The following is a 26,970-nucleotide window of genomic DNA, read 5'->3' on the forward strand; positions in this document are numbered from 1 at the left end:
CGCTTAGAAGCGATCTCAGTACGACGTGCGGATTCCCCCCAGGACTCAACGGCCTTATAGGCCCCTTCCAACTCTACTTGGACTCAATGGCCTTATAGGCCCCTTCCAACTCTACTTGGACTCAATGGCCTTATAGGCCCCTTCCAACTCTACTTGGACTCAATGGCCTTATAGGCCCCTTCCAACTCTACTTGGACTCAATGGCCTTATAGGCCCCTTCCAACTCTACTTGGACTCAACGGTCTTATAGGCCCCTTCCAACTCTACTTGGACTCAATGGCCTTATAGGCCCCTTCCATCTCTACTTGGACTCAATGGCCTTATAGGCCCCTTCCAACTCTACTTGGACTCAATGGCCTTATAGGCCCCTTCCAACTCTACTTGGACTCAATGGCCTTATAGCTAGTGGATTCCCAAGCTAGTGCCTCCCGGAAGTGTTTGGACAACAGTTCCCATCATCCCTGTGTACAGACTCCTATTTCCTCCCCCTATTTTCTCCGGCTAATTAAGTTTTTTAATTAGCTTTTGTTGTTCTTCAAAAATCTGTTTGATCAGAGATGCTAGTAGGACAAAAAAAAAAGATGAGTGTGCACCCCATGGATGATCCTTTGAAAAGACGTTTATCTGTCGGCAGCCTTAATGGCAATGGAATTATGTATGAACGCGAAATAAACATTTGCAGTGGTGATAGTTATGAAAATACCCACACACATAAGAGGCCTTAAAGCAGGCTCAAAGGGAGTCACTAATTGCCTTAAAAGGCTGTGGGGTGGGGGCAGGAAGATCCTACTGAAGCTCTGTGTATCAGACGGTGGAATTAAGCAGTTTTTAATTAATTAAAGGGCTCAAGAACTTAATACTCTAACTGATAAGCCTGATTAGGGTCCTCCAGAGATATCAGACGTTTGCAACCACATGTCGTCTCTGCCAGATGTGTTGGCAGAAAGCACAAAAGCTGCACAGTACACCTGGACCCACAGAGTTGGGGGGAAGCCTGGGCAACGCAGCCTGATTTTCTCAGACTAAGAAGCTCTCAAGAGGTCGTGTATCTGGCACAAAGGGCTGAGTAGCAAGGGAGCTCTTGGGTTCTCTTTACATTTTTGTCAGCAACTGACTTCCATTTATCAATCTGGGTGGATTCACACATACCAGCTTCTCTCCCAATCTCGGGATGAGTCTTCAGATTCTGCATGGAGCCACCGGACCGGTGTGCTTTGATTGTGGGGAACTCAGTTCTTCTTTCAAGAATAGCTTCTCTTCTTCACCCCGCAGGAACATTTAGCGGCTGGGAGGCCTTCTGCTTGTCAGTTGAAAGGGAGGCCGTTCCTAATGACAGTTCTGCTATGCCTGCTTATAAAGGTAGAACTGCCATCTGGAAATGACACCATTTCGAGCAACATAGAATCATAGAATAGCAGAGTTGGAAGGGGCCTACAAGGCCATCAAGTCCAACCCCCTGCTCAATGCAGGAATCCACCCTAAAGCATCCCTGACAGATGGTTGTCCAGCTGCCTCTTGAAGGCCTCTAGTATGGGAGAGCCCACAACCTCCCTAGGTAACTGATTCCATTGTCGTACTGCTCTAACAGTCAGGAAGTTTTTCCTGATGTCCAGCTGGAATCTGGCTTCCTGTCATTTGAGCCCATTATTCCGTGTCCTGCACTCTGGGAGGATCGAGAAGAGATCCTGGCCCTCCTGTGTGTGACAACCCTTCAAGTATTTGAAGAGTGCTATCATGTCTCCACACAATCTTCTCTTCTCCAGGCTAAACATGCCCAGTTCTTTCAGTCTGTCTTCACAGGGCTGAAGCAAATGCTTTTTGGTACTGAGTCTCCAGTAAATCATCTGCTGGGAGGGGACTTCACTAACTGGGGGATGCTGCCTCTTGAAGTCCTTGAGAGCCAGTGTGGTGTAGCGGCTAAAGTGTTGGACTTGGAGTCTGGAGATCCGGGTTCTAGTCCACACTCAGCCATGGAAACCCACTGGGTGACTTTGGGCCAGTCACAGACTCTCAGCCCAATCTACCTCACAGGTGTGTTGTTGTGAGGATAAAATGGAGGGGAGGAGGAGGAGGATTATGTATGCCGCCTTGGGTTCCTTGGAGGAAAAAAGGGGGGATATAAATGCAATAAATAAATAAATATAATGTAAAAGCAGAATGGACAGCAAATTCTTCAGCTGTTGCTGTGCAAGCCCAGCTTTACAAGAGGAATGACTGACATATGTATCAGCGAACCCAACGCCAGCTCCTTCTCCAGACTTGCTCCTCCTCCCCACATGTATGCTTATTTATTTTTATATTTAAATGCCTGCCACTTGTAAGGGTGGAGCTCTCTTAAGTCCTCAGGTGGGCAGCCGACCTTTCAAATCTGTTTTCTTACAGTGCTGCACAGTATGAATTGTAATGCATCCATTCATCCATGGGATAGCTAATACCCTGGAAGACAGAAACAAACTTCAAAGTGATCTTGATAGGCTGGAGTGCTGGGCTGAAAACAACAGGATGAAATTTAATAGGGATAAATGCCAAGTTCTACATTTAGGAAATAGAAACCAAAGGCACAGTTGCAAGATGGGGGATACTTGGCTCAGCAATACTACAAACGAGAAGGATCTTGGAATTGTTGTAGATCACAAGCTGAATATGAGCCAACAGTGCGATATGGCTGCAAGAAAGGCCAATGGTATTTTGAGCTGCATAAATAGAAGTATAGCTTCCAAATCACGTGAGGTACTGGTTCCTCTCTATTCGGCCCTGGTTAGGCCTCATCTAGAGTATTGTGTCCTGTTCTGAGCTCCACACTTCAAGAAGGATGCAAACAAGATAGAGCGTGTTCAGAGGAGGGCAACCAGGATGATCAGGGGTCTGGAAACAAAGCCCTATGAAGAGAGACTGAAAGAACTGGGCATATTTAGCCTGGAGAAGAGAAGATGGAGGGGAGACATGATAGCACTCTTCAAATACTTAAAAGGTTGTCACACAGAGGAGGGCCAGGATCTCTTCTCAATCCTCCCAGAGTGCAGGACACAGAATAACGGGCTCAAGTTAATGGAAGCCAGATTCCAGCTGGACATCAGGAAAAACGTCCTGACTGTTAGAGCAGTACAACAATGGAACCAGTTACCTAGGGAGGTAGAGGGCTCTTCCACCATAGAGGCATTCAAGGGGCAGCTGGACAACTGTCAGGGATGCTTTAGCATGGATTCCTGCATTGAGCAGGGGGTTGGACTTGATGGCCTTGTAGGCCCCTTCCAACTCTGCTATTCTATGATTCTATGATCATTCATCCATCCATTTGCTTACTAATTAAAAAGAAGCCAGTGTGATGTAGGGGTTAGGATGTCAGGTCAGGGCCAAGGAGAACCAAGCTGCGAAGCTTGCTGAGCTGCCTCCGGTGAGTCTATACCTCTCTCTCAAGGTTAACCTTACCTCACAGGGTTGTTGACAGGATAAAATGGAGGTCGGGAACCCTATAGGACGCCCTGACCTTCTTGAACGAAGTGTCTGATGCAAATGCAATAATATAATGAATAATACTGCTCCAGGGATGGATGGGGGGTGTAGGAAAGTTCTTGGAGATCAGCCTCGCTACTCTCCAGACACAAGGCCGGTCTTCATTCTTAATTAGTTCATCCTGGGATTAGAATACAGATACCTGTTGCCTTTGGAAGCTCCTTGCTGTCCGTAGCCGCTGGACGTCACTTTCTGATACAGCAGCTGCCTGTTTGTTAGGTGATTTGGAGGCTTTTGTCTGGGGACGATCGACTCAATGTGATTGTAGTTTAGGCACAGAACCTGCATAATGAAGTGAGATGGAGGTCATCGTGAGAATTCTCCAAGGGGCCAGGAACTACAAACATTGGCCCCGTTCAGAAGTCACCTTAAACCATGGTTTTAACCACGGTGGTTAAGCCAGAAGGCTGGGCTGTGTTCAGAAGACACCTTAAACCACAGCTTTAACCATGATGAATAAAGCAAAAGGCCTTATTCGCCACGGTTAAAGCCATGGTTTAAGGTGTCTTCTGAACACGGCTCGGCTTTCTGGCTTAACCACTGTGGTTAAAGCCATGGTTTAAGGTGTCTTCTGAACACGGCTCAGCTTTCTGGCTTAACCACTGTGGTTAAAGCCATGGTTTAAGGTGTCTTCTGAACATAGCTCGGCTTTCTGGCTTAACCACTGTGGTTAAAGCCATGGTTTAAGGTGTCTTCTGAACGGGCCCAATAAGTCTTAAGTGGTGCAAAAGGGAACAACCGTTCTGGCCCATTTAAGCCCACAGTGGCCGCTTCTGCAGCCTGGACAGAAAAGCCTGGACACTGGACTGGGTCACCAACAACCAGAAGCAAGTGCCATGAATACTTCCATATATCTTCAGTATATTCACCATTTTGTGGATTTGAACTGAAAATTGCTTTGGGAGCCTCTCTCGGCTGAAAATCAGCATAGAGATAAGGAGTGAGGAACCTCTGGCCCGCGGGCCGAATATGGCTCACAGAGATTCCCCATCTGGCCCACAGAGGTTTGAGCTCCCTCCTCGAGCCCCTCCCCTTCCCTGCCCCCTCTATGTCGTTTTCCATCTATGTTTGTTGTTTATTTGTTCACTCGTTTCCGACTCTTCATGACTTCATGGACTAGCCCACGCCAGAGCTTTCTGTCGGCTGTCGCCACCCCTAGCTCCCCCAAGGTCAAGTCTGTCACCTCCAGAATATCCTCCATCCATCTTGCCCTTGGTCGGCCCCTCTTCCTTTTGCCTTCCACTTTCCCTAGCATCAGCCTCTTCTCCAGGGTATCCTGTCTTCTCATTATGTGGCCAAAGTACTTCAGTTTTGCCTTTAATACCATTCCCTCAAGTGAGCAGTCTGGCTTTATTTCCTGGAGTATGGACTGGTTTGATCTTCTTGCAGTCCAAGGCACTCTCAGAATTTTCCTCCAAAACCACAGTTCAAAAGCATCTATCTTCCTTCGCAGCCATAGGTTACTACGGGGAATACCATTGCTTTAACTATGCGGACCTTTGTTGTCAGTGTGGTGTCTCTGCTCTTAACTATTTTATCAAGATTTGTCATTGCTCTCCTCCCAAGAAGTAAACGTCTTCTGATTTCCTGGCTGCAGTCAGCGTCTGCAGTAATCTTTGCGCCCAGAAATACAAAGTCTGTCACTGCCTCCACGTTTTCTCCCTCTATTTGCTAGTTATCAATCTATACTAATGAATAAAGTGTATTAATAGTAAGATGTAACAATAATAATGGTAAGCCTGAAACCTCCCTCACACATCCTGGGCTCATCCGTACCAGCACTACAAGTGTACTCGCTACGCATGATACAAAAGGAGTAGAAAACACAATGAAACAACTCACCTTGACATTAGGGAGGAAAACCAAACCGCTGAAAGAGGTGAGGTTATTGTTCTGCAAATTCACATTGGTGATGTTTTTAAACTGGTCTGCTGGCACAAGATCTACCATTCTGAGTGAGATGAAAAAGGCATTTCGAGGAGAAAGATGGTTCAGTGGAGAGTAAATTCAACATGACAACCTTGTTTCCCCCCTTCCCCCGAGGCAGGCTCTAGGGAGGCACCTAGATAGAGCTTCTACCTCTGACTCCTTTATTTTCTTTTTTAGCAGTTGTAATGTAATGCTTCAGTTTAGGAACCTTGGAAACAGCCTCATGCCAGCTCAGGTTACTATTTTTTATTATTATTATTATTATTATTATTATTATTATTATTATTATTATTACATTTATATCCTGCCTTTTTTTCCCCAAGGCGGCGTACATAATCCTCCTCCTCTCCATGTTATCCTCACAACAACAACCCTGTGAGGTAGGTTGGGCTGAGAGTCTATGACTGGCCCAAAGTAACCCAGTGGGTTTCCATGGCTGAGTGGGGACTAGAACCCAGATCTCCCGACTCCCAGTCCAACACTTTAGCCACGACACCACACTGGCTCTTCCCCATCTAGCCCAGTACTGGCTACCCCTGACTGGCAGTGACTCTCCAGGGTCCAGGCAGATCACTTTCACATCACTTACTGCCTATTTACCTGGAGATGCCGAGAACCTGGGACAACCATCTGTCAGGGATGCTTTAGGGTGGATTCCTGCATTGAGCAGGGGGTTGGACTCGATGGCCTTGTAGTTCCCTTCCAACTCTACGATTCTATGATTCTATGATCTTCTCCATCCTCCCAGAGTGCAGGACACGGAATAACGGGCTCAAAGGAAGCCAGATTCCGGCTGGACATCAGGAAAAACTTCCTGATGGTTAGAGCAGTACGACAATGGAATCGGTTACCTAGGGAGGTTGTGGGCTCTCCCACACTAGAGGCCTTCAAGAGGCAGCTGGACAACCATCTGTCAGGGATGCTTTAGGGTGGATTCCCGCATTGAGCAGGGGGTTGGACTCGATGGCCTTGTAGTCCCTTCCAACTCTGCTATTCTATGATTCTATGATTCTGCATGCAAAGCTTGTTCTCCACCCATGAGCCATTGCAGTCTCCCCTTTTACTTCCCCAATGGGAAGGGGCAGGTGATTTTCAGGGGGGCGGATGCACATGGGGAGGGAAGGGTTAATACTTTCTCTTAAACACACACATGCCCCCCGCCGGCATAGCAATTAGGTTTAGGGGGAGGGGAAGTCCCATTCATATTAATAACTGGGTGGTGTCAATACATCCTAAGAACACAAAGACAATGGAAAAGGTTTTCCTGGGAGGTTTTAGAATCTGTTACGTTAAGGGCTGGTTTTAGGAATCCTGTTGACACGAGCAGAACATCAACATTGTGGCTGTGAATTGTAGGACGTTTTCTGTCTAAGCACGCATAGGACTGCACCCTTGATGTTGGAAAATTACAGACCTGATCATAGAGGCGGTCCAGTTTAATTCTTGCATTTTGCTGAAGTTTGAATGTCCCAGTCTTTCGGCCACCATATCAGCGTTAAGTTTGCCACCAAATAAATCTTTAGCATTTTCCACTTCAGTTGCTTCCTATATCGAGGACGTTTTAAAAGTCAGCTGAGAGCCAAACTACACATTACATTAAAGATGCATTTGCATTTGTGGGTGAATGGCTGCGTTCAGACAAGACAACACTCAATGGTGAGTTAATAGTCAACTCCATGGCTGATTATCGAGGGGGACCTCCCCACGTGACAGGATTATAATCAACCGTGGTGTGGATTAAGTCCAGCGTCAAGCTGCCTATTAGTCAATGGTGTGTTTGATTGACACATTCCCCCCTTTGGCCCCCCCAGTCCTCCCGCTGGTATCCCATCAGCCATTGCGAGTTCTGCTGGCTGGACTAGAGTGGCAAATACCGCTTTGGTCGTTCTTGGCAGGGAACTCTACAGTTGCCGAAAACAACCAACTCTGTGCTACGAAATAGTCAACGGTGCCTAACACATGACGATAGGCGTGCACAGCACATTTAGGTTGTGTATCCAGAGAATTTCTGGGTGTCCAGTTCTGGGCTCCACAATTCAAGAAGGACGCAGACAAGCTGGATCGTGTTCAGAGGAGGGCAACCAGGATGATCAGGGGTCTGGAAACAAAGCCCTATGAAGAGAGACTGAAAGAACTGGGCATGTTTAGCCTGGAGAAGAGAAGATTGAGGGGAGACATGATAGCACTCTTCAAATACTTCAAAGGCTGTCACACAGAGGAGGGCCGGGATCTCTTCTCGATCCTCCCAGAGTGCAGGACACAGAATAACGGGCTCAAGTTAAAGGAAGCCAGATTCCAGCTGGACATCAGGAAAAACTTCCTGACTGTTAGAGCAGTACGACAATGGAACCAGTTACCTAGGGAGGTTGTGGGCTCTTCCACGCTAGAGGCCTTCAAGAGGCAGCTGGACAAGCATCTGTCAGGGATGCTTTAGGGTGGATTCCTGCATTGAGCAGGGGGTTGGACTCGATGGCCTTGTAGGCCCCCTCCAACTCTGCTATTCTATGATTCTATGATTAATTTTATTTTTTTAAAGGCGAACATTTATTGAATACTCAATCATAAAGGACTTTTTTTATTCTTTTATTTATTAAACACTGTAGACATTGATGCCCTACTAGGCGTTTGGCTTGCCTGACTGTGGGAGGGCCGTTGCCTGGGCACCCCCGGCACACCCCTCGCGCATACCTATGCACGTGACACGATAACCAGCTCTGCACAGCTTTGGTTATTTGCACTGGTTATTTTGGATGAATTGTCACGTCTAGCCCTACTGCCACTGTTTTGGAAGAAGATGTTTCAGTTAATCAATCAGAATCAGATTCAGAACTAGAAGATGCAGAGCCAGACACCAGCCAGCCTGGACCAGTGGGGGAGGAAGCTCTCACGGGCGATTCTCCAGCTGGGAGTCAGCCCTCTCCAGAGGTTATCTCCTCAAGGCCAAATCCTACACACTCGGTGGGAAGTGAGGCTTCTTCTGGGGGTGAGCGTCCTGACAAACTAGCTGACGCTAGGGTCCGCCGGAAGCTGAAACGCACGGGGTGGAAGGAAGGTGTGAGAAAATCAGAGAGATTACGCCAGAACCTGCCTCCGCACCAGGCTCTCTGAAGTTACGGGTGTTTGGGAAGGGGCTTCCTATTCTTCTTGAACGGACAGTTGTCTTGCTTAGTTTGTATAGTTTTGCCTAGGGGGACGTTTCCAAGAGGTTAGACTCTATTCAGGTAGAAGTGACGTTTATTGCTTAATAAAAGCTTTGGGATTACTTAGCAAGCCTCGTCATTTGCCTCCCATCGAAAGTAAGAGCGTTCTGAGAAACGCGACATGAATAACCAACCGTGGTGGAACTGAGTGAAAAAGTCCTGACAGACAATGCAATAACCAAGCATTGACTATTTAACCCACTGTTGACTATTTAACCCACTGTTGGTTATCGTGTTGTCTGAACCCTGTCTGTGTGTATTATGTTTTTAAATAGTGTGGGCTTCTAAACCCCAAGGAATAGGGCAAGAACTTATGGTGCTAAGAGTGCAAAAGGAAAATGAAGCGGGGCGGGGAATAAATGCTGCCATGATTACAGCCTGTTACGGGTAACATTCTCAGTTTGGAATTTGCTATGACTAATGATGCTGGTGGGCTGAACTGGTATCTGGCACTGGTTTTGTACTTTTTGTTTGACACATGTCATCATCGTTACTTATAATAGAACCAGTTGCTGGGGAACATGGGTGGGAGGGTGCTGTTGCACCATGTCCTGCCTTGTTGGCCCCTGGCCGAAGGCTGGTTGGCCACTGTGTGAATGGAATGCTAGACTAGATGGACCCTTGGTCTGATCCAGCAGGGCACTTCTGATGTTCTGTGTTTTTGGTGTGTGTGTTTTAAATAGGGGTGTGCACGGACCCCCCGCTCCGCCCCGCGGGCCGATCCGAAAATTTCGGATCAGCCCGCTCCGCTCCGCGCCGCTCCGCCCATACTCCGCTCCTCTTCGCCGCGGAGCTCCGGCTCCGAATCGGAGCTCCGCAGTGGAGGGGAGTAGCGCCAGGTAAGGCCGGGAGAGGAGGGTGGGGGGTTTTACCGGGCCCTGCCGCCGTCGCCGCACAGTAAGGGACCAAGGGGGAGGGGGGCCTTACCTGTTTCCGTCCGCGGTCCGTCGGCTTCTTCAATTGAGCCCGCGGTTCAACCAGGAAGTCTGGGCCGCAAGTGCGGCCTAGACTTCCTGGTTGAACCGCGGGCTCAATTGAAGAAGCCGATGGACCGCGGATGGACACAGGTAAGGGAGAGGAGGGGGAGTTTACCGGGCCTGCTGCTGTCGCCGCATGGGCAACAGCGACAGCGGCAGGACCCGGTAAACCCCACTTACCTTTCCAGCGGAGCTCCGGATCGAGGCGAAGGATCCGCCTTCACCTCGATCCTCTTCGCCACGCTTCGCCGGCCCCCCAATCCTCTTCGCCTATGCCTTAAGGGCAGGCGAAGCCCCCCGCTCCGCTTCTAATTCGCCGGTCCGATTAGAAGCGGAGCACATCCCTAGTTTTAAAGCCTATCTTATAGGAAAAAACTCACCACGGCAACGCCATCCAAAGCTTTCAGAGATGGGATATGGAAAATGACAAAGAGCCGGTAGTTTTCTTGCTTCCAAACTATCAGATTTCCATACATATCCAGAATGACCAGATTGTTTAGCCCCTAGGAAACAACACACACCCAACTCTTAATTAACCTGGCAATTAAAAAAGAAGCCGCAGCCAACCCCTTCGGTAATGTATTAATTTGCAATATTTCTATATTTACTTTCACCAGGGTGGTGTGTAACAAATCAAGTAAAGCAAAGACATAAGAGGCATAAAAAATCAACAATAAAACCATATTAAAATAATTGCATCCAGTTCTGGGCTCCACAATTCAAGAAGGACGCAGACAAGCTGGAGCGTGTTCAGAGGAGGGCAACCAGGATGATCAGGGGTCTGGAAACAAAGCCCTATGAAGAGAGACTGAAAGAACTGGGCATGTTTAGCCTGGAGAAGAGGAGATTGAGGGGAGACATGATAGCACTCTTCAAATACTTAAATGGTTGTCACACAGAGGAGGGCCAGGATCTCTTCTCGATCCTCCCAGAGTGCAGGACACGGAACAACGGGCTCAAGTTACAGGAAGCCAGATTCCAGCTGGACATCAGGAAAAACTTCCTGACTGTTAGAGCACTACGACAATGGAATCAGTTACCTAGGGAGGTTGTGGGCTCTCCCACACTAGAGGCCTTCAAGAGGCAGCTGGACACCCATCTGTCAGGGATGCTTTAGGGTGGATTCTTGCATTGAGCAGGGAGTTGGACTCAATGGCCTTGTAAGCCCCTTCCAACTCTGCTATTCTATGATTCTATGATTAAAACTGCTTGAAGCTCTTTAAAAGGCCAAATTAGAACACAAGAAGAGCCCGGCTGGATCAGACCAAGAGTCCATTTAGGCCAGCATTCTGTTCACACAGGGGCCAACCACTGTGTGCCTTGACTTCTTTGCAAAAAGCAGAGTGGGAATCATACTTACTGCTGAACAGAGAGAATTCCACAATTTGGGAATGATACCGTGAAAAGCCCTTTCATATATATATATATATATATATATATATATATATATATCCCATAAATGGGCCTCTGCGGGCGATGGTGTGATGAAAAGGGCTTTTTCTGTTGATTTTAATAACCGGACAGGTTCATAGCAACATGGAACGTCCTTCCCAATTACACGGTTGATGATAAAAGACATAGGCCACAGCTAGACCTAAGGTTTATCCCTGGATCGTCCAGGGGTCAAACCTGTTCATCTAACTGACACAGGGGATCCAGTGCTCAGGCAGGGGCGAACCCTGGATGATCCCAGGATAAACCTTAGGTCTAGCTGTGGCCACAGAACAACAAGCCTCCATTTCCCATGTTTCCCTCCCTTGACCTCTTCCTTTCAGGTCACTCAGGGGTGTTAAGTTCTGTGTCTTGTGAATTAACCAGAAAGAAAACCATAGAATGGGGGAAACGGGGAAAGGAAAGGGCATGGATGGATTCTTCCCTTGCCCAGGAAGGCAGAAATGCTCTGCCTGGAATTTTAGATTCTGACAATTATTATTATTTTATTATTTATTACATTTATATCCTGCTTTTTCCCCCTCCTGGAGGAGCCTAAGGCGGCGTACATAATCCTCCTCCTCTCCATTTTATCCTCACAACAACAACCCTGTGAGGTAGTTTGGGCTGAGAGTCTGTGACTGGCCCAAAGTGCCCCAGTGGGTTTCCATGGCCGAGTGGGGACTAGAACTCCTGGTCCAACACACTAGCCACTACACCACACTGATCCACACTTAATGGGCTCAAGTTAAAGGAAGCCAGATTCCAGCTGGACATCAGGAAAAACTTCCTGGCTGTTAGAGCAGTGCGACGGTGGAATCGGTTACCTAGGGAGGTTGTGGGCTCTCCCACACTAGAGGCCTTCAAGAGGCAGCTGGACACCCATCTGTCAGGGATGCTTTAGGGTGGGTTCCTGCATTGAGCAGGGGGTTGGACTCAATGGCCTTGTAGGCCCCTTCCAAGTCTGCTATTCTATGATTCTATGATTCTATGATCCTGTTCAGATGACATGCTAAGCTATGGTGGTTAAGCATTTTGAGCTAAACATTGGCCCCATTCAGAAGACATCTTAAACCACGGCTTTAAACATGGTGGTTAAGCCAGAAAGCTGGGCCGTGTTCAGAAGACACCTTAAACCACGGCTTTAACCATGGTGGTTAAGCCAGAAAGCCTTATTCACTTTGGTTAAAGCCATGGTTTAAGGTGTCTTCTGAACACAGCCTGGCTTTCTGGCTTAACCACTGTGGTTAAACCATAGTTTAAGGTTTCTTCTGAATGGGGCCGTTATGGCTTAGCGAGTCATGTGAACCATTCTTAACCATGGTGTCTACACAGCCAAGGTTTAAACATGCTTACTAACCATTTGCTGCAAAAAGGCTAGTGGCCGAACCATGGCTTAGTGTGTTGTCTGAACAGGCCCACTGCCAAGTGCCAAGACAGGTCTTCCTCCTGGCTCAATGCTCTGTCTCTCATCAGGGATGACTCTACACTCACGTGATTTTTGTTCAAGCTTCTAAAACGGCCACATACCCCCCACCCCCAGCCTTACCTTTAGTTGATAAATTTCTTGGTTGGAGGACACATAGTTGTTGCTTATGTAGAGCTCCACAAGAGCGTAGGCTTTTTGCAAGCCTCCCAGCGACGTGATCCGGTTGTTCTCGAGGGAGAGATAATGGAGGTGCGTTAGGTTATCGAAAACATTTCTCTCCAGGCTGGTGAGGTGGTTGCTGTTGGCGCTCAGTCGCACGAGTTTGGAGAGTTTTGCAACTCCTGGGGAAAGTGAAGGGAGAACACTTATTTATTTCATTTCTACACCGCCCAAGAGGCGAAGCTCTCTGGATGGTTCACAAAAAAATTCATATGAAGAGCGGGCAAGGAACCACAAGGCAAAGGGCATGTCTAGACCTACTGGGTGTAGAGGGACGGAGGGGGGATGATCTGAGTAATATGGTGATCATGAGATCTCCCCCTCTGTCTACACACGGCGAGTGACGTCCAAGGAGGAAGAACTGGGCATCGCACATTTTTTGTGTTTTTTCATCGGAGGAAAGCGTACGAGCGCTCGATCGCAAAAGGTAGGCGATTTTTTAATAAAAAAATATTTTCCTATTACCCCTCCCCACCCCTGATGGGCACAGAGCTCCTGAGGAGCTCCGCGCCCCGTGCCTGGGTCCCGGCTCTTTGGAGTTACTTGTGAGGAGCCGGGACAAACCGCAATGCCCGGCCACACGTCCCACGGTCTCGGAATCATCCCAAGACTATGGGGAAAAGTGAGGGGAAAGGGTAGGGTGATATCCAAATCTGTGATATCCAAATCCGTGATTTCCAAATCACGTGAGGTACTGGTTCCTCTCTATTTGGCCCTGGTTAGGCCTCATCTAGAGTATTGCGTCCAGTTCTGGGCTCCACAATTCAAGAAGGACGCAAACAAGCTGGAGCGTGTTCAGAGGAGGGCAACCAGGATGATCAGGCGTCTGGAAACAAAGCCCTATGAAGAGAGACTGAAAGAACTGGGCATGTTTAGCCTGGAGAAGAGAAGATGGAGGGGAGACATGATAGCACTCTTCAAATACTTAAAAGGTTGTCACACAGAGGAGGGCCAGGATCTCTTCTCGGTCCTCCCAGAGTGCAGGACACGGAATAACGGGCTCAAGTTAAAGGAAGCCAGATTCCAGCTGGACATCAGGAAAAACTTCCTGACTGTTAGAGCAGTACGACAATGGAACCAGTTACCTAGGGAGGTTGTGGGCTCTCCCACACTAGAGGCCTTCAAGAGGCAGCTGGACAAGCATCTTGTCAGGGATGCTTTAGGGTGGATTCCTGCATTGAGCAGGGGGTTGGACTCGATGGCCTTGTAGGCCCCTTCCAACACTACTATTCTATGATTCTATGATCCTAGAGCAAGGGTGGGATCATCCCTCCCTGCTCCTGGGATACCCTGTGCGTCATGTGAACACACAGGGGCGATCCCCGGGATATCGCCCCATCTAGCCATGCCCAAAATGATGGAGAGAAGCTTGTAAACCGCCCAGAGAGCTTCAGCTATTGGGCAGTATAGAAATGCAATAAATAAATAAATAAATAAATAAATATAGCACTGTACAGGCTTGCCCACTACAGGTCATTGATTCTACTGCTGGAGGCTGGTGAATTAATGGACAAATGCACATGTTTACTTGTTTTAGATTTATATCTACAGGCTGCTTTTCCAGCCGAAGGCCTTCGAAGTGGCTTACAGACTAAAAACACGTAACCCTGTCCTGGAAGGAAAATAAAACCCAGCCCACAAGGACACATCGTTAAAGTGCAAAACAGAAATAAGGAGATGGCAGGGTCTCTTTGCAAAAATGAGATGTATGTATTTTATGGTGTTTTTATTTGTGTTGTACCCCGCCTCGATCCAGAAGGAGAGGCGGGTAACAAACAAATGTATTATTATTATTATTATTATTATTATTATACAATACCGTGATACAAACCAATAATTAAGAGCCAGACAGTAAAAAAAATAAAATCATTCAACATGACCAACAAAACAGTACAGCCTCCATAGCTCAGTGAAAGATTCGCAGTAGAAGGCCTGTATAAACTTCTAGGGGGAAGGCGTTGCACCCTGTGGGTGCCACTACTGAAAAGGCTCCATGTCGAGAGTGTAATGATGGTGGCAGATCCATTCTTTGGTGGTAAAATGCCAGTAGGACTGTGGGGAAACTGTCCAGTTTTAGTTGAAAAGCAACTGCCTAGCTTCGTTAGGCTAATTAAGCTTAGAGGACGGCTCCTAGCCTTCACACCTCCCATCAGGTGTGGAGAGATGTTTATTTGTGGAATACAGCTTCATGGATTACACGGCGGACCTCTTTATTGTCTCATACCTTGGCAGGAGGGCTTGGAAGGGCAAAGTCTTCTGGAGAACCCTGGCGGGCTGGATTGGGACCTGCAGGGGGCTGGAATTGTTCCCCACCCACCCACCCGGCTTGAGGTTCTGCACTCCTGATATAAACTTTTAAAGGTAAACTACCAGGACTTTGAATTGCACCCATAAACGAATCAGAAAGCCAGTGCAGATGAAATAGCAATGGAGTGACATCGTCCATACAATAAGCCCCCCCCCCCCCCCCGAAAGCAGCCTGGCCACCACCTTTTGCATCATCTGCAGCTTCCAAACACCACTTTTCACCAAACCTTTAAAAACTTCCTGGCTTTATAAATTTATTAAGATGCTACCAAACTATGGCTTTAGTTTGCAGGCACTTAGCATTTCAAACACCAATATAAGAAATGCCGTTAAACTTAGGATTTCAGATATTAGAAGGCAGTCTGATATAGCGGCAGTGTCAAAATCAAGGGCCATGAAATGGCTAGCCAAAACAAAATTCCATTTCAAAGAAGAAAAATATTTGTTTTTTGTTATGAAACGGGCCCATCGAGTAGCCTTTACCCAGCTGCGATTCGAGCTGATGGACACAATGATGTTACAGGGTAGATTCCAAGGTATTCCATCGAAAGATAGACTATGTATATGTGGCAACCCTGAAATTGAAGATTTAGCCCACTATTTACTTGAATGTTGTTTATATTCAAAATGTAGAGAACATTATCTATCTATGTTTTTAATACGCATGAGAGACTGGTCAGCCAAGGATAAATTGTCCTTTCTCCTACGTGGTTCTAACTATTTTGTGACCCAGAGGGTTGCTCTCTTCGCTCTTAAAGCAGCCAGTATAAGGAAAAAAGAATTAGAAAAAATGGATTAATTAATAAGTTTTTATCAAATGTTGCAATATATGTGGGGTTTTATTAACTGTTACTCATATATAATGTATTAATTATGAACTGTATATTGTTTTAGAATTTTAAATCATAAATTTTAAGTATTTGTTTGTTTTTAATAATATGTGATTTTTTGAAATGGTCAGTAGACTTATTCAATAAAGGTATTCATTCATTCACTTTTCAACAGCAGCCCCACACAGAGTGAGTTGCAGTTGTTCAACCAAGAAATGTGTGGCAGTGGCCAGAGCCGGCTTTATGAGCAAAGGGGCGAAGCTGGTGCGTAAGCTGCGGTTGTGCAAAAGTAATCCTGCCCACAACCGTCTATTATTATTATTATTATTATTATTATTATTATTATTATTATTTTATTTATTTGTATCCCACCTTTTGCCCAATACTGGGACTTGTCTAGGAGCACAGGCGGCCATGTCTAGGAGCACAGGCAGGTCTGAGAGCACTCCCCAAGCTGTCAATATTGGGAATGGAGCTGCCAGTCCATGTCCGGCCATGGTTCAAAGTGCTGGTATTAACAAGCAAAGCCCTAAACGGCTTGGGGCCAGGGTATCTGAAGGAACGCTGCCTCCCATATGTACCGGCCCGTACCCGAAGATCATCCTCAGGGGTCCTTTTCCATGAGCCCCTGCCAAAGGAAGTGAGGCAGGTGGCTACCAGGAGCAGGGCCTTCTCTGCTGTGGCACCCTGGCTGTGGAATGAGCTCCCTAGAGAGGTTCGCCTGGCACCTACATTGTTCTCTTTCCGGTGCCAGGTGAAGACCCAGTATTTTAGCATTTTACCATCTTAGCCTTTTAACTCTGCTGTTGTAAATCTGCATTTCAAATCTGTATTTTAAATCTCTGCATTGCTGCTCAGTTTTATTCTGGTTGTACTTTTGTATTGTGGTTTTCATATTGTGGTTTTAAGCTGTCATACTATACGTTACGCTGTACCGACGGTTTTAACTGTTGTGCTACTGGGCGGTATAGAAATGCAATGAAACAGATAAATAATAAATGCGTCACAATACCGTCGAGGGCTGCGATACAGTTTCCATCGAGTATGAGCTCCTCCAGTTTATGGCAATGGTCCAGCCCTTCTATTTTAGTGAGATTATTGTTGCAGAAGGAGGCCCACCGCAAACTCTCCAGCTTTTCCAAACCGCTGATTTTGCAGAGATGTTGCCCATCTAGATCTAACACGGTGATCTGTTGGGAGAGTGGAAACAACAACAAAAAACCCACCCCTGATGGTTACTACGGGGGATTCTACACGTCGTACTGAGGGCGCTTGCATGCGCCCCCAGTGCGCCCCCAAAGCGATCGTGTAGCTTGCCTGTTCGAAGAGACGAGGAAGAGGCGGAGCAGGAGGCGGCTGGGGAATCCGGCCGCGTCCTTGCCGCCACTGCCGCCCTCCTACCTCCTCACCGGCCGGGTCGGAGAGCTCGGCGGAAGAAGGCGGGGCAGAGAGCAGAAGAAGCTCTCCGACCCGGCTGGCTCTTTCGCCGGCAGCAGGAGGCTGGCGGGGAGTTGGGCGGTGGCGGCAAGGACGCAGCCGGATTCCCCAGCCGCCTCCTGCTCCGCCTCTTCCTCGTCTCTTCGAACATGCAAGCTACACGATCGCTTTGGGGGCACACCGGGGGCGCATGCAAGCGCCCTCAGTACGACGTGTAGAATCCCCCTAACAATATGCAGGTATGATACACCAAAGCTGAACCAATAAGGGTGCTGAGGCAGGTATGATACACCAGCCTTTCCCAACCTGGTGCCCTCCAGAAGGGTTGGACTACAACTCCCAGCATCCCCCAGCTAGACCTGCTGGGTGGGGGATCCTGGGAGTTGTAATCCAACCCATCTGGAAGCCATCCGGTTGGGGAAGGCTGCAATTACAGGAAGGGTGGGGGTGGATAACTATGGCTTGCTGTAGAGGAACTGCACCAGAAGACTATTGTGATACCGAGAAACAATTGATTCTGTTATGCCTGAAATCAGGTCTCTCGAAGGCTTAAGAGCCTTCAATGACTTGACTTGGCTTGCCTCAAGGTCAGATTGCAACTCTGGATGGCGTGACTGTGGGATGCAGGAGGGTCTCCTGATTTATCGAGTTGGCTGCTGTGAGAGGCGACCGTCATGAGACTGAGACCACAGGCGCTATCAGTTAATCGCACATAGTCCCAGGAGAGAGCATGTATAAAAAGTCCTTCCAAAGACCCACTTTGGTGCGGGGCGGGGGGGGGGCCTTTGACGCAGACCAGGAGCGTGGAAGTGCTGCGTAATTGACTGACTGGAGACGCTCCGTTGCTGTTTTCCTGGGGCTCCCGATAACAGATTGGAGACCATAGGCGTGTGCAGCTCATTTCATTAGTGCACCTTAAAGGCCCCGATTGGAACGGCGGAGGGGAAAAGTGCATATTTTCCTCGGGGATGCTAATAGCTGCACCACCAGCACACCTGAGGGATTTACACACTTTCCAGAAGCTCCAGAAAGCACTTTCCCACCCCCTTAAAAACCCTGATTCAAGCAGGGTCGGTGCAGGAAAGTGGAAGCAACCCCAGGATATTAGGGTGTGCCTGGCCACACCCGGCACACCCCATGCACATGCCTATGTTGGAGATGTAAGCTATCTCGCTCAGTTTTGCCTATTCACCTTGTATGTTAGCTGTAATCTGTAGCCTGCTAGTTAATAAATCTTTAGACTTCTGCCCACTTGTGTGACCATTGCTTCCGAAATCATAAAAGAACTCTTTTCCATTTGGCAAAACACTTGCTTCCCCCCTTGATGTGCCCGATAGAGTTGGGGGAAAGTTTTAAGAACAACCCTGCATATTTGCAACCCATCTGACCAAATGCAGCCCTCCCAGACACGACGAAAAACCTAGCATATAGGTTCAAGACCCCTCCTGTTTTTGAGTGTGACTGGGACTGCAAAAAAGAAAAGAAAAAGAAAAAAGAGGGGGACTATGGTGATCTGTGTCTATCTTGGTGGGTCACGAATTGTGCAGGTAAGGTTAAAAGCCTACGGGAACTGTCAGCCAATAGAAGTCCAGCCGATCTGATATTTAAATGCTTGGAAAATTTGTGCTGGCTCGCAGTCAAGAGACATGCGGGAATTCCCAGGTTCATGCCCTGCCCTGCCCTCTCCGGTTAAAAAAACCTGATCCAGTAGCAAGTGATGAGAACGGACCTCTCGCCACCCAAGACCTTTAAGAGCTGCTGCCAATCAGAGGAGGAAATACTGAGCTAAATGGGCAACCTGAGATGTCCCTGTGTAGCCTTTGTACAGTCCACTTTCCCCTGGGATTGCCAGCATGAGAGAAAAGACCGTAAATGACCCAACTAGGTTGCAGCATTTCAATAACAGTGTGCGGCAACCACTATCTGTTTTAAACTTTGATTGACTGCCTCTGGGTTGTTGTTGTTTTGCGTTAAAATCCCATCTGTCAGGGATGCTTTAGGGTAGGTTCCTGCATTGAGCAGGGGGTTGGACTCGACGGCCTTCTAGGCCCCTTCCAACTCTGCTATTCTATGATTCTATGTACCGTATTTCTTCGATTCTAAGACACACTTTTTTCCCTAAATAAGCAGCTCTAAAAATGGGGTGCGCCTTAGAATCGATGGCGTCTTAGAATCGAAGAAATACGGTAATAATCGCCTCTAACCCTTCCCCGCACAGCAACATACATTCGCAAGAGAGATAAAAGGAAGAAAAAAGGGGGGCGGCTTAATCCTTAGCCCCCGCCTCAAGGCAGTCACAGCAAGCAAGCAACGGTTTGTTGGTGTGGGGTTAAGCACACATCACTTCCCGCGTCCTGTGGAGAAAAAGGGTGTGTGGGGGGGGAGACAGCAGCAGCAACCATCTACCACCCTTTGTGCCCTGCCTGCTCTGTCTCTCCTGCGAATTGCAGTTGCACTGACCTTCCCGGCTCACCGGAGCCGGCGCGAGACGGGAAGCAAGAGAGCAAAAGCCTGGCACGAGGCCCCAGCCAAATGGGCGGGGCGGGCGCGAACCCTCCGGCAACCCAGAATTGGAGAGAGAGAGAGAGATCGGATGGGATCGCAAAACAAAACACACACACACACACAAATCCTGTCTCGGTAGAAATAGCGGAGGAGGCCACGAGATGAGGAGCCACTCTCGCCACTTTCCAAGAGAGGGGGCGGGAGAGGGTCTCGAGCACGTGACGATCCTCGGACGACGCCTATTGCTCTGCGCTCCAGCCGCTCTCCCCAGGGGCGGGCTCGGCGCTTTTGGGAGAGATTATCGCGGGGAAATTGGGCTGTATGTTACCGTCCTTTTTCTGTAAAGCTAGAGTAGGGAAGTGGCTGTGAGGAATGCCTAAGGAGGAAGCCAGTTATGTTGGTAAAGTGTGTGTCTTTGTTCGTATTTCTTCGATTCTAAGATGCCCTTTTTTCCCAAATAAACATCTCTAAAAATGGGGTGCGCCTTAGAATCGATGGCGTCTTAGAATCGAAGAAATAAGGTAGTATCGCGATGCTGAATTACATTTTAGCCCACTCTCAGAATTTCTCCTTACATTAACATGATAATCCTATTTCTCAGGATTCCTGAGAGCTTCTCTAAATGAACAATTTATAATACGCTTCTGACTGGCCACTCAGAGAAGTTTGGGGGTTGATTACATGATGTCATCAACAACCAGGATGTCTCCCAGGATTTCCTCTAGTAATACCACGTTTTAAAAACCCAGAGATAATCCAGTATCTAATTTATGACAGGATTTATTCTGCGCTAGATGGCGTTGTTCGTTTAAAAGAATAGGATGCAATAGCATTCTCTTTGCAATTCAAAATCATGTGGTTGGTGTTAGTCACAGGTAGTTGCAGTCTGAAGGAGCCCCACTGTGAACGTGAAAAGATCCGAGGCCTAGTAAGGGTGAGGCTTTTTTTTCGTAATGCAGAGATGCCCTGAATTGCAAAGATTATCCAGTAAATAGGCAACTTTAGTGGAATTTGAACCCACCTCTCTGAAACAAAACATTAAATCACACACACACACACAATGCATATAAAGGTTTTTCCTTTTGTCTCTTGCTGCGATGCAACTTTCCCCCAGGAACCACCTTTGGCACAGATGTCACACAGTGTCACGTTGACACCGTTGGCGGAAATGTTTGCTTCTCTTGGCAGTTTCCGTAAATGCGCTTCTCTTAATGTACAAAGAGCAGAACGCTATGCTCATCTGCGCAAATGTGTTCTCCTCTAGCTATGCTATCTGCCACGCAACAAATTGAACTGACAGAGGAGCTTTTAACCTTTTCTTCTTGGCAGATCAACATGATTTTGGATGATGGGTCAGAACACGGAGGATGACAGGTCAGGGCGCCTGAGGGTCTCCCTGGACTGGGCAGTTCAATGGGCTTATTTTATAGAGTGCACCAGAAACCATGAGGGGCCATTTAAGACAATGGCCAAGAATACTGCCCCACGCGCATCGCACAAGGTAGGTTCCCTTCCAAATGGGCGCCAAACAAAATCATAGAATCACAGAATAGTAGAGTTGGAAGGGGCCTAGAAGACCATCGAGTCCAACCCTCAAGCATCCCTCCTGGGACCACACTGCCTCCGAACCTGGAAGATTCGGAGGGCCTTCTCTGCTGTGGCACCCCGGCTGTGGAATGAGCTCCCTAAGGAGGTTCGCTTGGCACCTACATTAGATGCTTTTAGACGCCAGGTGAAGACCTTTTTATTCTCCCAGCATTTTAACAGTCTATAAATAAATTTTAACTCGGTGTTTTAAATTCGTAATTTTGCATTGCTGCTGTTTTTATCTGGTGGAGCTTTGATATTGTATTTTATATTATGGTTTTATACTGTTGTTTTATACTTTGAATGTTTTTAATTTTTGTGAACCGCCCAGAGAGCTCCAACTACTGGGCGGTATAGAAATGTAATAAATAGATAGATAGACAGATAGATAGATAAATAAAAAAGATGCCCACACCCATCGCGACTAGGAACCGCCGATCTGGTTCTCCTCTACGTATTTACCCATTCTCGTTTTAAACCACTAGCCAACAACTTGCCTGCAGGCAGCAATTCCATTCATTAGGGACTACTGGGGGAAAGGGCTTCCCTTTCTCTGCCCAGACTTTCCAGCCAGCCAGTTTCATTGGTTACCCCGCATTCTGGTATTATGAGAGGGAGGAAAAAAACCTCTGTCTCTTTCCGCACCGTTTCCATGCATAGTTTTATAAACCTTTTATCATGTCCTTTGCCGACTCCCCCCCCCCCAAAGTAAAATACCCAAACATTGTCAGCTTTTCCTCTTAGGGAAACCCTCTACCGTTTTCTGCAGGGCCAAGGGGATCCCAATGGGGCGGGAAGGACGGGCATTGGATCCTCCTGCCTGCCAGATCCTTGAAGCCACTGAGCATGAAGAGGAGTCTGGGTCAAGGCCCCCGTGGTGTCCTGACAGCTCTCAGGGCACAGCAGTCTGGACCCTCCTGGACGTCTGCCCCTTGGACCTGTTGGACAAGCAGACTCTCCCAATCCACTCACATCCTGACAATACCTGACGGAACGCCTTTCCCAATATGAACCTACCCGTACACTGCGTTGAACATCTAAGGTCCTCCTCCGGGTGCCTACTTCGAGGGCCTTCTCAATGGTGGCCCCCCCAATTATGGAATGATCTGCCCGATGAGGCCCGCCTGGTGCCAACATTGCTATCTTTTCAGCACCAGGTGAAAACTTTTCTCTTTCCCCAGGCATTTAGCAATATATGAGCTTCATCGATCCTGGATCTGTTTTTATAGTTGTTTATAATTGTTTTTAGATATATGTTTCTGTGTAGGTTGTACGTGTTTGTGGTTTGACATTTTGTATATTGTTTTTAATTGTTTTAATCTTATGTAAACCACCCAGAGAGCTTTGGCTATGGGGCGGTATAGAAATCTAATAAATAGAAATAATGATGATAATGATGATAACAATTCCTTGTCTCTTCTGCTCCTTTAGCGCCACCCACTGTAAGCGCAGCCCTTCCCCCTTCACTTTTAGCCCTGCCCATCTCTGGAATGTGGCTCCCAAGACCCTTCCAAGATCTGAATTCTGCTCTTCAGCCCAACATAATTACCTGCCCCTGGGCTAACGGAAGGAAGCGCCTGGTAATCGAAGGATGCTGGCTGGGTTGCCCGAAGATGCCGAAAAGCAGCAGCATCTTTGACAGGCGTGGAGAGCAGGGTAGCGGATGGGGTAAGGATGGACGGACCCAGAAGGTGGTACTGGAGGACTCCTGTTCGACTCCTCGGCCGTTGGCCTGTGGAGTCCCTCAGGGCTCTGTTTTGTCCCCCATGCTATTTAACATATACATGAAACCGTTGGGAGAGGTTATCCGGAGTTGTGGGGTGAAGTTCAACCAGTATGCTGATGACACCCAACTCTACTACTCCTTTCCACCCAATTCCAAGGAAGCGGTTTCTGTGCTAAACCGGTGTTTGTTAGCAGTAATGGATTGGATGAGGGCAAACAAATTGAAGCTTGATCCAGATAAGACAGAGGTGCTCCTGGTCAGTCCAAAGGCAGATCAGGGAATAGGGATTCAACTTCTGTTGGATGGGGTTACACTCCCCCTGAAGACACAAGTCCGCAGCTTGGGTATACTTCTGGATTCAGCCCTGAGCCTGGATGCCCAGGTTTCAGCGGTGGCCAGGAGTGCATTTGCACAGTTAAAAGCTAGTGCACCAGCTGCACCCGTTCCTAGAGGTGTTGGGCCTGGCCATGGTGACACATGCCTTAGTTACATCCCGACTGGATTACTGTAACACACTCTACGTGGGGCTGCCTTTGAAGAGTGTTCAGAAACTTCAGCTGGTTCAAAGAGCTGTAGCCAGATTGTTGACCGGGGCTGGTTACAGGGAGCATACAACTCCCCTGTTAAAACAGCTCCACTGGCTTCCAGTCTGTTTCCGGGCACAGTTCCAAGTGCTGGTTATGACCTATAAAGCCCTATATGGCTCGGGTCCAAGTTATTTATGAGCCTGCCCGTGCTTTGAGATCTTCTGGAGAAGCCCTTCTTTTAGTCCCACCATCTTCACAGGTGCGCTTGGTGGGAACATGGGAGAGGGCCTTCTCGGTGGCTGCTCCGGTGCTCTGGAACTCTCTTCCCGGGGAAGCTAGGCTGGCTCCCTCCTTGATGGGCTTTCGGAAGCAGGCTAAAACTTTTTTGTTCCAGCAGGTCTTTGGAGAATAATCTGGCCCTCCATCTAAGTTAATGTCTAAAAATTGTGTTGTGTATTTTAAACTATGTTCCCCACCCCCTGCAATATATGTTTTAAACTCTGTAAGGCCGCCTTGAGGCCCAGCATTGAGCAAAAGGCGGGATACAAAAAATAGAAGGAGGAGAAGGAGGAGGAGGAGGAGGAGGAGGAGGGAAGCAAGAGCCAGGGCTGAGCCAGGGAGGGAAGGAAGCGAGAGGAGGAGAAGGAGATAACAGCCAGTGTAATGTAGTGATTAGCATGCTGGACTCGGACTGGAGGGACCTGGGTGCAAATCCCCATTCAGCCGTAAAGCTCACTGGGTAATCCTGTGCTATTCATCATCATCTCTCAGCCTAACCTACCTCCCAGGGTTGTTGTGAGAATAAAAACAGAGATGGGGAGGGGAGAGCCGTGTACAGTACCCTGAGCTTCTTGGAGGAAGGGTGGGATATACACAAAGGTGCAGGCGGCAATGGGTGAACATCGTACCGCAAGACGAGCTCTGCCGTATCTCATTCAGCTTCCCACTCCTCAGAGCAGGAGCTTCCAGGAGGTGAGGGAGGTGCAAAATACTCCCAGGTTATGAAAGCCGCAGAAGAATTCCGCCCGAAGTTTATGGAAGCACCACCGATAAAGGCTATCACCATGAAACTGAGAAGCGGCGCATGCAGGGCCGGTGCCAGACTATTTAGCGCCCTAGGCTGTGAGTGGCTTCCAGCCAGGCGCGCTGTTCCGAAGCCGCCCCCCGCCCCCCAACCCCAGCATCCTGGCTTCGAAGCCAGGATGCTGGGGTTGGAGGGGGGGGGCTTCAGAACAGCGCACCTGGAAGCCGCTCTAGGAGAGCAGCTTCCGGGCACACCGTTTGGCACCCTCCTTTGCTTGGCGCTCTAGGCCGCTGCCTTAACTGCCTCTATGGCAGCGCCGGCCCTGGGCGCATGCTAATTTAAGAACGAGTGGACAGTAGTGGATGAGATTCCGCCCCCCTTACCTTTGAAAACCAGTTGTTCTGACATACGTCCACTTTGTTCTCGCTAATCTGGCTCAGGATTTTGGCATAAGGCAGGACGCTAAGTATGCGCAGTTTCTCTTGGTCTGTCCGAGAATGCTCCACCAGCGACACCTGGGGAAAGGAAATCACCGGATTCAACGGCGCGACAGAGTGCAAGCGAAGGTACGTTTTGTACATCGTCACCCCCAATCAAAGGCTCCACGGAGACGTTTTGTCATTTGCGTAGGGGGAAAGGAGACGCCTTTTTGTAAACCCCTTCCCGGTAAAGTATGAAACGAGCGCACTCAAAAGTCTTGCTGCAATCGATCGTAGCATAGCTCAGAGTCTGGGGACAGCGCAAATCATGGCAGTCGAGTGTATAGATCCCGAATGGAACTGCCAGTTTGTATAATCCAGGCGTAGGCATGAGCCTGGAGCCTCGTGTGGCGCAGAGCGGTAAAGCAGCAGTTTCTGCAGCTGAAACTCTCCCCACGGCCTGAGTTCGATCCCAGCGGAAGCTGGTTTCAGGCAGCCGGCTCAGGTTGACTCAGCCTTCCATCCTCCCGAGGTTGGTAAAATGAGTACCCAGTTAGCTGGGGGAAAGGGAATAACGGCCGGGGAAGGCAACGGCAAACCACCCCGCTATAAGGCCTGCCAAGAAAACGTCAGCGAAAGCTGGCGTCCCTCCAAGAGTCAGTAATGACTCAGTGCTTGCACGAGAGGTTCCTTCCCTTTTTTCAGGCATGAGCCTACCAGCAGGCTTCACCCATCCGAATCTGCTCGTAATGCAAGATCAGCTTCGGCGGCCTGTTCATCATTTGCCAATGAGATCAATTGCCCTAAGCCATATATGCAATCAATGCAAAACCACCATGTTAAGCAACAAAACGAACCCAGACCATCCAACCTGAGTGATTTTGGAGTCCGCCATGTACTGAATCGCTGCCGCTGCCTCGTCCTCAGTGATCAAAATCCCATCAAGGTGCGTCAGAGCCCTCAGCTGGCCTATGACGCTTAACCGCACAGAGGCTGGCTTGGGGAGAAGAGAAACAGAATGGGGTTGCATCCATTTGTCATGTTTCCCAAAATCTCCCGCCTTATTGGGAGAGAATAGAGAGGTCTGTCACGGAATCCACAAAGCTTGATTCAGGCAAGAAACATCTCTTTCCACCTGAGGAGAGTCTAGTCTATAGGCACTTTCTGTTGGGGCCAGAACTTTTCCTTGGGAATTCTGTTTGTGCTCAGAAACACAGCTCACAATGCAGGTCTTACTTAGCAGAGTAAGTTTGTTAGCTTCAGACTTCTTTACAGTTCCGTGTCATTGTGCAGAGTGTCAAAAGCTATACACATATACATATATACATGGTTTTTATCTATATTACATACAGCTGTGATTAGGCTAACCCAGCCTCAAGGTTCTTTGGTATAGTCATATCATTAACACCATGATATCTTAGAGAATCCTGGCAAGGTTCCCAGTACAGCTTCTATCTCAAGGTAATTGATCACAGATAGTCTTCCTCTGTTTAGCCTTGAGATAGCCACACACACAATTTTAATGACTACGCAAGCCTTTTACTTTCTTAAACTTAACACTTTCCTCTATGCAAAACTATGCACACTATGTCCTTTCAAGAAAAATGCTTTAACTTCAAGGATGCTGGTTCTGAAGAAACCTCTGGCGAGAAGCTAGCCGGGTTGACTTTCTCTGGCCTTCCTGTAGCTCCGCCTGTTTGAGTCTTTGGCAGACTCTAGAATCAGGCAGCCCTGAAGTGCCCTCCCCCTTGGAAGAATACTGATTTTCCACAGACTGTGTGTTGTTAATGTTTTCAGTGATAAGGTCTGGCGAAGGTTCATCCCCAGCTGGTGAAGAGCCCGTGAGAGTCACCTCCCCCACTTCCCATGCAGGCAGTTACGTTTCTGGCGTTGTCTCTTCTGCTTCAGGA

At 48.2% G+C, this 26,970-nt stretch overlaps 1 protein-coding gene across 1 annotated transcript in view; it reads right to left on the reverse strand.

The window, feature by feature from the left end:
• Positions 1–26,970, reverse strand: part of LRRC9 (leucine rich repeat containing 9) — an 88,794-nt gene that overhangs the window by 20,192 nt on the left and 41,632 nt on the right. Inside the window, exons 19-26 of the mRNA XM_063147672.1 lie at positions 25,932–26,057; positions 25,025–25,156; positions 16,848–17,025; positions 12,600–12,820; positions 10,000–10,122; positions 6,857–6,987; positions 5,356–5,464; positions 3,656–3,795 (exon numbers count right to left, since the gene is read on the reverse strand). Coding sequence (XP_063003742.1) covers positions 3,656–3,795; positions 5,356–5,464; positions 6,857–6,987; positions 10,000–10,122; positions 12,600–12,820; positions 16,848–17,025; positions 25,025–25,156; positions 25,932–26,057 — 1,160 coding nt within the window. The remainder of the gene's footprint in view (positions 1–3,655; positions 3,796–5,355; positions 5,465–6,856; positions 6,988–9,999; positions 10,123–12,599; positions 12,821–16,847; positions 17,026–25,024; positions 25,157–25,931; positions 26,058–26,970) is intronic.

The sequence above is a fragment of the Elgaria multicarinata genome, chromosome 2 (genome assembly GCF_023053635.1).
Source record: "Elgaria multicarinata webbii isolate HBS135686 ecotype San Diego chromosome 2, rElgMul1.1.pri, whole genome shotgun sequence".
NCBI lineage: Eukaryota > Metazoa > Chordata > Lepidosauria > Squamata > Anguidae > Elgaria > Elgaria multicarinata.